The sequence below is a fragment of the Onychostoma macrolepis genome, chromosome 01 (assembly GCF_012432095.1).
Source record: "Onychostoma macrolepis isolate SWU-2019 chromosome 01, ASM1243209v1, whole genome shotgun sequence".
NCBI lineage: Eukaryota > Metazoa > Chordata > Actinopteri > Cypriniformes > Cyprinidae > Onychostoma > Onychostoma macrolepis.
This window is the reverse complement of record NC_081155.1, coordinates 41,653,332-41,664,106: the sequence shown is the minus strand read 5'-3', so window position 1 is coordinate 41,664,106 and position 10,775 is coordinate 41,653,332. Positions and strand designations below refer to the sequence as shown.

General features: G+C 35.0%; 1 protein-coding gene across 1 annotated transcript; it reads left to right on the top strand.

Annotated features, from left to right (window-relative positions):
* Window positions 1-409: 409 nt before the first annotated feature.
* On the top strand, window positions 410-9,892 carry tuba8l2 (tubulin, alpha 8 like 2). The gene is made up of 4 exons (XM_058772258.1): window positions 410-553; window positions 7,263-7,485; window positions 8,632-8,780; window positions 8,862-9,892. The coding sequence occupies exons 1-4, from the start codon at window positions 551-553 to the stop codon at window positions 9,834-9,836; spliced, it is 1,350 nt and encodes a 449-aa protein (XP_058628241.1). The 5' UTR covers window positions 410-550; the 3' UTR covers window positions 9,837-9,892.
* The last annotated feature ends 883 nt before the right edge of the window (window positions 9,893-10,775 follow it).

The window sequence follows — 10,775 nt, the reverse complement described above, 5'->3', positions numbered from 1 at the left end:
GAGGGGCAGTTTAGTTTTGCATATATACTGGGGTAAAGGTGAAGACAAAAAGAACATGGACAATGATATTAAAATAAATAAAAATAAAATAGTATATGAAATATATGCTATGTGCATTGATGTGTATGTATATATATATATATATATATATATATATATATATATATATTGAATAATGTAATTTAAAGTTGCTCAGTTATAATACATAATATAATAACCTTGCAAAATATTTTATACAATAAAGTAATGACGAGTAGCTTAATAAAAATAATGTATATTGACCTAAATCATTTTTCCTGAACATTTTTATGAGGTGTTGTTGTGCATGCTCTTGCTTTATTTTGTGTCTAAATATATTGGCCTACATAAGCACAGGGAGGTTTGCAGGAGTGTCAGGTTGCCCCTCCTCTGTGCTGCTGTAGGTATAAAATCAAACTCCTGTCAGTGAGACGGTGACGGTGTCTCACTCATACCCCATTGCAGGTACGCAGTGAGAGGGCAAGTGATCTTCAAACTATTTTCCCGGCAAAAATCCCAATTCTAAAGCAAAATGGTGAGTAGAATATTATTTGTTAATAGTTAATTCTACTGTGAAAGTTTCTTTGCCTGTAAGTAAACATATTGCACACATTAGGTCACACTGAGCTAAGGATAGAGTATATGCACATGTTTGATCTACTTCATTGAGTGTAATGAACTTTAATAATATATTAAAAATAACTGAGAATGGAAAAGAATTCTAATGCTCTTGATGACTCATAAATTATAATTGCATACAATAGCAGCAAAATAATGTGTGTAACCTTTGAAATTATTATGCTTAAATGTTTATACAACATATAACATTTACATTTACATTTATTTATTTAGCAGACGCTTTTAGCCAAAGCGACTTGCAATTGGGGAATACATCAACCATAAAACCACTCCTAGGAAATAAGCATTTATGCAACTGGACATTTCACTCAAAATCTTGAGATATCCCTTGTGACTACTAGCCCCAGTCTCTTCATATAACTAAATTTAGTCTGTCTCTTTAAAAGTGGATACTGAAATGGATGCTTAATGTTTAATTTGACTGTTTTATATGCCATATTATTTTTATAGATAGCTGTGTGACCATACTTTACCACCACTTCATATTTACAGTATGGAAACTACTGAGAGCTTTATGTCTTAAGTAGCGTGGTTATGGGTGTGTTTGTGATTTTACTGAACGCTGATGTGGCTCTCAGCATGACTGTGTGTGTCCCACGATCCAGAAAAAAGTCACTAAGCTGTTCATGCTGGTTGAAAATATGTGAAATAATAATAAGAGAAAAATGCATCTTACTCAGAGAGTAAAATTGAGCAATAATGAGCTAGAATAGTTGTTCCTGATATTAAGATGACGTCACTCAGGAAGCTGGGTTATGTAGGCCTATAGTCAATAGTTTGTGAATCTCATGGCTTGATTAAATGTGCGATATATTATGTGCCAAGGCTACATTGTAAAATTGATTCATTGCCAACTCGCCCCCAGTATACAACTAGAACAGTGTAGTAGGTCTCAAAGCCTGTTTTTGCATGGAAAATACATTAGAACCACATGTGTAGGAGTTTGTTTGTGCTGAATTCCAAGGACAAATGTTTCTCACATTCTAAAGGTCCCAAATCACACCCCTGAGGCCTTTGTGTTTGTCTTTTGGGTGCTTTGGATGCCACCACGACCTTTAGAAACATTTCATAAGAGACTGATTGCCGTCAACCTTAATATTTTGCAAGCTGGCTGTCTAAAACATGATGTTTGCGATGTGAAATGGCTAGTTTATTTTTTAATATCTCATGAAAAGCATTTCTGTTCTCTTCTTTACAACTCATGAGGCAATGCCACAGTAAAGTTATCAATTAACAAACTTTAGTCTGTCGTATCTCACCTCACACTTTGTAGCCATGAGTCACTTATTTGCTTTTTCTGCAATCATTACCCAGAAAAAGGTTGAAGGAGGAAACAAATGTCAAATTCACTTATATAAATTAGTTTTGAGATCATTTTAAGATAATTATTTCCATTTTTTAAGTCAACATAAATTGACATACGTGTTAAGAAAGTAAATACAAAAAACTAAATAGGGTCAATTTTGTTATTATTCTAAAGAAATAATAATCGTTTGTAATCATTCATCAAAATTAAATAGCTTGCCCCACCCTAAAAATGTTTTCTTTTTTTCACTGACAATACCTAGGACAAGTCAGTTATTATGTTAACAAATAGGCAAACATCTAGTTGGGCGTTGTTTTAGTAAACTCCTATTCAGATCTGGCTCCGTTCTGATCAATTCAAACAGTTCCCAAAGAATAAAATCCCATTTTCAATGTTTACGCTATCAAAATATGTCGCATTGTAAGAGTAAAATGGATTGCAAATCCTGTTTCATGTGTAATTCTGTGCCACTAGCACAACCTAATGGAATTGCAAAAATAATGATTGTTTCCAAACAGGTTTCCCAAACACATTTATGGCATATTTCAGTCGTAAAGAGGTCTTAAAAAGTCTGTGGCCATACATTTCACTTGCCATTAGGGCTGTGCAATTAATCTAAATTCAGTTTCGATTTCTGCCTCCAACAATTATGAAAATACTATAATCGAGATAAAACGATTATTGTGCCCCATTCCGCCCCCTTTCCAGCAGTGCGCTTTCACTCCTCCATAAAAGCCCATTTTCACGTGCAAATCAGTAAAATCATGTAACGTGACTTTTGCAAACTGGGACGTGCTTGAGTTATTAAAGTTGATTTGATTTATTAATGTTTTTAAAAAGCGCAAAAGAGAACTTGCGCTGTTCCTCGGGATGGTTTCTGTGTATGCGCTCAGAGATGGAGCAGAGCACGGACATGTACAGTCATCTTTTAGCGCCTAAACGGTCAAATACAGCAAAAATGTGTCAAAATGCGGCGCTTGGTGATTATTCACGCAAAACCTCGTCGGTTATGTAATAACTGAATGTAAAGAGTTGAGAATGAAAATGCTTGTGTAACAGTAAATTGTATCCGTGCGGCTCTTAAAGTGACAGTGGGCTATATTCCTGCTGCCGACTGTACGCTTAATATTAATCAAACAACAAAAGACAAAGAGAAAATCACTCACTGCTCTTCACAGAAGGTCTTTTGTAGCTTTAATAAGAAACAAAGGAAGTTTAATTCTTACAGCGAAGACTATGCTGTTTTATTTTACATTTGATTATTAAATTTCTATTGAATACTGAATACTTAAGATTTGCATTGAATTTTGTTTTGGTTATATGGCCCACTAACAATCGTGTTAAATAATTGTGATTACAATATTGACCAAAATAATCGTGATTATGATTTTTGCCATAATCGAGCAGCCCTACTTTCCATATTGAGAGAATGAGAAATTTATGAGTCAGCAGTCAGTCACAAGTTAAACAAAAACAAACAAACAAACAAACAAACAAACAAAACGCCTGAAGACAAGATATCAACTCACTGTGGGGTCAAAAGACGAGCAAAAAGGGCTCATGGGATGTTGTTGAAGGGTTTGGTGGGGGAAGAAGAGCTAGTGGGGAAACATGACTTGTAACAACCCATAAATAACTTCTAACCTGGCTGCCATGCCCAAACTAGGCAGTCCCATGTGCCTGTGTAATCTACCATCCCCCTCCCCACTGACTCACCAATAGACAGAGGGACGGAGAGTAAAAATAGGGCCCAACCCCAGGAGAATGAATTCAGAGGAAGAGTCATGTCCACAGAGAAGAAGCAGAGTCTGGATATTTCTTTTCAGGCTGATGTAGGCCACCTCTCTGGAGCGCAGGCACAGATTTAGGGGCTGAATCATTACAGAGCATTTTTATTGCAACCATGTGACTCTTATTTTTGCATTGGTGTCGTCAATGCTTTGATTACACAATGGCAGTACACTTTTGCATTTGGCAGATACTTAGGCCTATCCAACGTCATTTGCATTTTATCAGTCTATGTACTGGGAATCAAACCCATGAGTAGAGCTATAAAATCATACCTTCACATACTGTATACAGAATATGTCAAAGAATATTTGAAGAGTTTATTTGCAAAAAAAGATAAATGCTACTTAAAAAAAAAAAAAAAAAAAAGCTGATTGCCGTGCATTAGTCTCGACATATAGCGCGATCTGAACCCTAAACACGTTTATCAAAAAATAAATAAATAAATAATAAAATAAAAATAAGCCGGTATTGTCCACTTTCAAGGCATCACGAGATCACGTTTTACTGCAGAAGCCGATAAGCGCCCTTGTTGTTTGTGAACAGAAGCCGATAAGTCCATTTTAGCGAATCAGCGCGCTGTATTCAGGTCAGGTGACAAGGCTACTTTCACTTTGAAAAGACGTGCTAGTTGAGAGGAGTTTCGTCAAAGTGATCGAGGATGGATAATTTCGACGAATTTGATGAACCTGTGATATCTTCTTCAGGGCGAAAAAGGAAAATAAAAGCTGAAACGTTTTCACGGAGCCTTGCAAAAGCGGCGCGTTACAATGGTGAGGAAAAAGCTCCGCGTGTTATCACATTTATACAGTCTACGATCACAACAACAACAACGTTTGTCAAGCATCTACATTGTCATTGAGGAGATTACATAGATTAAACGAGTGATTTTTAAAAACTCTAAAACATGAAATGTGGAGTTATCTGCTTTTGCCAAAAAAACAAAACAAAAAAACAACCGACAGTTGGCCTGCGTCCCAATGTGCATAACGTTACTATCCATCCTAAATTCTATGTGATATTAGTAATTTTTAATACTATTTAGGGCAGATAGGGTGGATAGTATGCACATTGGGACGGGATTGGAGTTACGTTATCTGTTTTTGCTATAAAACTAACTTTTAATATGTAAAAATAAAAATTTCAATGAACTTTAATTTTGTAAATTACCTGTATTTGTTTGACAACCCAACTGCAGTTTGATTGATATTACTTGGAATGCACAAAAAAAAAAAAAAAAAAACGTGATTTCTGAAAAATAAAATAAAAATGGAGTTATCGTTTTTTTTGCAAATGAACTCTTCATTTGATTCTGGAACTCTGGAATAGTTGATTCTGATTGGCCAATCGCAATATTCTGTTATCAAATCGTTTGAATGACAACCAGTGCTTCTTGTATCACTCCTCACTCTCTTCTTTTTTTTTCTCGCATAATAAAATCAATTTAACTGAAATCCATTAATCCATTTATTTATTATTTGATGTGTATTATAGGCTATATAATCACTTTGTATCAGGGTCCTGGTCATGGTTTATTTTATTTACTTTTTTTTTTTTTATAATAACTTCTTGACTGTACATTACCCATCAGTATACCATCATGTTTTGTATGGTATTTACTATGTTTCTGGAGATTTTACAGTGTTAATCATATCATGTTTTGGAGATTGGTATTCTGTAAGTGTATTTTATTTTATTATTTCATTTAAAAGTCTGAGGTTGGATTTTAGGTTTTTGAGTCTTAGCTTATGCTAACCAAAGCTGTATTTGTTTGATCAAAAATACAGTAAAAACGGTAATTTTATTATATATTAGGTCTATTACAATATCAATAAGTTTTGTATTTTAAAATGTGTTTTTTGTGATGCAAATGCCAATTTGCAGACTTCAGTGTCACACGATCCTTCAGAAAACATTCTAATATGCTGATTTGATGCTCAAGAAACATTTCTTATTATTATCAGTGTCAAAAACAGTTGTGCTGCATCATACTTTTGTGGAAACCGTGATACAGAAATATAAATATTTTGTTGCATTTTAAAATCTTGTCACTTTTGGTTAATTTAATGCAAAGTGTTTTTTTTCACCCCGTAATTTAGTTTATATACACACATTTATTTTGAATGAAAATGTGTTATTGTTTTTAAGTTCATAAAATGTTCCATTTTGTCTTCTCATCTCCTTCATTTGCTTTTTCCCTCCATTTTCAACTCTCGTTCGGCCCCCTTATAGGACACATGCAATAAATTCCACATTAGGGTGTAGCTGATATAAACCTGTTGGGGCTGTTGTCGACACCTCAAGCCTTTTCATGCCTCTTCCGACACGCAAGGGAGTGTGTGACGAGCGAGGAAAACAGTGTTTCTGGTTTATGTGTGAAAAGAAAATAATGGCTATGAGGGTTAGTAGGTCTGTCTGCCATATGTGGCAACTGTCACATCATAAACGCTTCCCAGGACGAGTCTTTCAGGAAACTCCCTTTGCAAACAAACGGGTGTTTAACATGCAATAACATGAATTCAAGCCTGGCTTGGACTTTATCTCAGGATTGTCATCAAGATAAGCATAAACCCTGACGACGAACATGTTTGGAGGCTTTGAGAGATTCAGCCAACACCTTTTCTCTGTCCTGTCAGCTGCAGATGTCAGTCATCTGTGACTGATGTCCTGTAATGGACCAACCGCTGACTATAAAATAACTTTTTTTTTGTTTGTTTGCTTCTGCCCCCTGGTGGGCAAAACGAAAGTTCGAAAAGCAGCGACTTATTTTGAATTTGTTATATTGTTATATGCAGTTAAAATCATGTTGTTGTTGTTATTTTAAATATTTAGTTATTTGTTTGCTTGCTTGTTTGTTTTTGACATTTTTGCATCTTTAGATACGGAACAGAAAAGAGGAAATTGAATGTGTATTAAGAAAGTAAATATAGGGTTGATTTTGATTTAATATTGATTGAACCACTAAATGTTCTATAACGGTAACAGAGCATGTTCAAAATATACTGGCAAGGTTCTGTTAAAGTTATGAATAACGTTCTTCTAGTACTACTGTCAATAGCATCTTAGTTCTGGTCTTTAATATTGTTCGCGAAATTATAGCACAAAATCATTATTTATATAGCCTATCATTCGTAAAACTTTTTTTTTTTTTTTTATGTTTTAGATTAGACGTTTGTCTAACACTTTTTAAATGTTGCCATTTGTTTCAGAATGTTCAAAATTAACATTCCATAATGTCTGCAAAATAATAAAATAGGATGTTCCGTTAACATTCGCACAACCAAAAAAACAAAAACAATTTTAAACATTGAAAAATCTGTACATTTTGAATATTCAGAGAATATTCTGAAGTAACGTTTTCATAACTTAATGGGAACATTAGCAGAACATTCTTAGTATTTGTTTTGTTAGCTGGGTAGTTGTAAGAGGAACACTGTGGAAATTAATGTCACCTGATATGTTATGCAATACCATGCAACACAGTTGCTAATAATCTGTTTCCTCTCCACAGCGTGAGTGTATCTCTGTCCACGTTGGCCAGGCTGGCGTCCAGATGGGGAACACCTGCTGGGAGCTGTACTGTCTGGAACATGGTATCCAGCCCGACGGCCAGATGCCCAACCGCAAACCAGTGGGTGGCCATGATGACTCCTTCACCACATTCTTCAGTGAGACTGGAGCTGGCAAATATGTACCCCGCGCCATCTTTGTAGACCTTGAGCCAACAGTCATTGGTAAATATCATAATGGTGTATTATAATTTGTATTTGGGGAACGTAAATGAGTACAATCATTGCAGCCATAGGTTGCGTTTATAATAGAAAGAAAAGGGATGGCACACTGTAATAATGCTCTCACAACATTTAATAAACAGGGTGGACAAAGTTTCAACAGTTTTAGTCTTCATCACATCATTTACATGTAATAATTTAGCAGTCGTTTATATTCAAAGCGACTTACAAATGAGGATAATTAGAAGCAATTAAGCCAACAAAAGGGTAACAAAATGCTGTGACAGGTCCCAATTAGTCACAGTACACATAGTAAGGTTTAATTGAATTTAATTTGCATTATTATAGTCAGATAATTTGTAATATAAAATAATTTGAATTTAAAGTAAATTGTTTTAATTATTTAATTATAATTATTATTATTCTAATTATTAAATTAAATTAAATAGTTTATTATTAGTATTTGTATAAATCACATTACCTTGAGAAAATCTGGTTTATATTACTGAGGATTAAATGTGACTCATTTTTAGGGGTCAGATCGGTATTAATTTAATATTTTGGATTAGCTTTTATTTTATATATTTTTATTTTAGCTTAAGTTTTAGTAATTTTGTAAACTGATGTAGTTTATTTATTCTCATAAAGGTCAGTGATATTGTATATATGTGTATTTTATCATTTAATTTAAATTATTATAATAAAACAATTTGTATATAAAATAAATTAAGTGTAAATTATTATAAATTATTTTTCATAATAAATTATACTCTTATTTATTACAACATTAACATTTTTAATAATTCGGGTGATAGAACTCATTATCAGTGTTATTTTAGTATTATTCATATGTGATTATAGTATTTTTTATTTTGAATTAGCTTTTATTTTCATGTTAATGTTTTAGTTATTTCTATCTAAGTTTTTAAATATTTCTATTTATCTTTAATTTATTTTTATTTCAGTTAGCTGCCAAGGAAACATTTCCAATTTTTTAGAGTTCTGTTTTTCTGCATTTTTCATATAATATTTATATTCTAGTTTCCAGCTTCATTTAAATGACTAAGAATGGTTTTCAATAGTTTATTTTTAAATAAATACACCAGTCAGTATTTGGTTTTATGCGGTATTGTTCTGTTATGCTTTCAGACGAGGTCCGCACAGGCACCTATCGCCAGCTGTTTCATCCCGAGCAGCTCATCTCAGGCAAAGAGGATGCAGCGAATAACTACGCCCGTGGGCACTACACCATTGGCAAGGAGATCATTGACTCCGTACTGGACCGCATACGCAAACTGGTAATTAGTCTTACATTTACTTACAAAAGAGCTCAAAACAACAGAATCTAAATTGCCAATTTTCTCCCTTCTTCCACACAGGCTGACCAATGCACAGGGCTGCAAGGTTTCCTGGTCTTCCACAGTTTTGGTGGAGGCACCGGCTCAGGCTTTACCTCCCTTCTGATGGAGCGTCTCTCTGTTGACTTCGGAAAGAAGTCCAAGCTGGAGTTTGCCATATATCCGGCTCCGCAGGTGTCTACGGCTGTGGTGGAGCCGTACAACTCCATCCTGACCACTCACACCACCCTGGAGCACTCCGACTGTGCCTTCATGGTGGATAATGAGGCCATCTACGACATCTGCAGGAGGAACCTGGATATCGAGCGTCCGTCCTACACCAACCTCAACCGGCTCATCAGCCAGATCGTTTCCTCCATCACCGCCTCTCTGCGCTTCGACGGCGCCTTGAACGTCGACCTTACGGAGTTCCAGACCAACTTGGTGCCCTACCCTCGTATCCACTTCCCCCTGGCTACATACGCTCCGGTCATCTCCGCTGAGAAGGCCTACCACGAGCAGCTCTCAGTGGCTGAGATCACCAACTCATGTTTCGAGCCCAGCAACCAGATGGTGAAGTGCGATCCTCGGCATGGAAAGTACATGGCCTGCTGTTTGCTGTATAGAGGAGACGTGGTGCCAAAAGACGTCAACGTCGCCATCGCAGCCATCAAGACCAAAAGAAGCATCCAGTTTGTGGACTGGTGTCCCACTGGCTTCAAGGTGGGCATCAACTATCAGCCCCCAACCGTGGTTCCTGGAGGAGACTTGGCCAAGGTGCAGCGGGCCGTGTGCATGCTTAGCAACACCACAGCCATCGCTGAGGCCTGGGCTCGTCTGGACCACAAGTTTGACCTGATGTATGCCAAGAGAGCCTTCGTGCACTGGTACGTGGGTGAAGGCATGGAAGAGGGAGAGTTCTCTGAGGCCAGAGAAGATATGGCAGCACTGGAGAAGGATTATGAAGAAGTGGGCATCGATTCATTTGAAGAAGATGAGGAAGGGGAAGAGTTCTAAAGGGAAAGTGTTGTTTTTTACCAAATAAAAACCAAATAAAATAAAGCTTTTAATTATGTTGTTGTTGTGGTTCTTTTCATAATTTAGTGTCTTTGTCACATACAGGCATTTTCTAAAATATATCTGTCCATAGACACTTGGTTAAAAACCTTGGTTATGATGACATATTTTTATTACAATTAATCATATTAATGATAGAGATATTTATATTTAATATTACTTATTATTATATTAATTATTAGTAATTATCATGTTAATATTTAGGCCTAATAACGGCATTATACATAATTATATAATATTAAAAGCCATAATTTAATTAATAATAATTTGTTTATATGCTAATATTAAAAATGGTATTATTTAATTAATTAAATTATCCAATTTAAAAGGTGTGTAGCCTATACTATATTGAATTGTAAATCATGCAAACGTTTTATCTAGGCTACTAGAAGAACCTTAATATGACAATATAAACCACAATCAATTAAATGAGAAACATTTACGCAAAATGTTTTATACCTAAACTCGTTAGTCATTTTTTATATCCTACACACAAATTTATACTTGCATATTGAAAGTGTGCATTACAAATAATTACGTAATATTAAAATATAACATTGCAATTATTTAATAATTTGATGTTTTGATAATATTAACAATTATATTTATTTAATTTGAATTTGAACTGTAAATTACTCAAAGCTTTTATCTGTTTAATTATAATTAATTTAATTATAGACCACAATACAGATTCTTTATTATTTATTTGTTTTTTTTAATTAGATTTATTGCAATAGCCACGTTCACACAGCAGCAGAATATGGCTGTCAATCCTGTATTTGAGTCCTTAATACGGTTACGTTCACACACAGTTCGGTTATTTACAGGCGTGACAAGTAACTGAACTCACTCCTGTAAATTTTCAGGACTCACAACCGC

Bases quoted from the DNA above. Each gene is read 5' to 3' on its own strand.
- tuba8l2 (XM_058772258.1), top strand. The intron at 7,486-8,631 runs GTAAATATCATA...TTATGCTTTCAG, and splicing joins CCTTGAGCCAACAGTCATTG to ACGAGGTCCGCACAGGCACC. The intron at 8,781-8,861 runs GTAATTAGTCTT...TCTTCCACACAG, and splicing joins TGGACCGCATACGCAAACTG to GCTGACCAATGCACAGGGCT.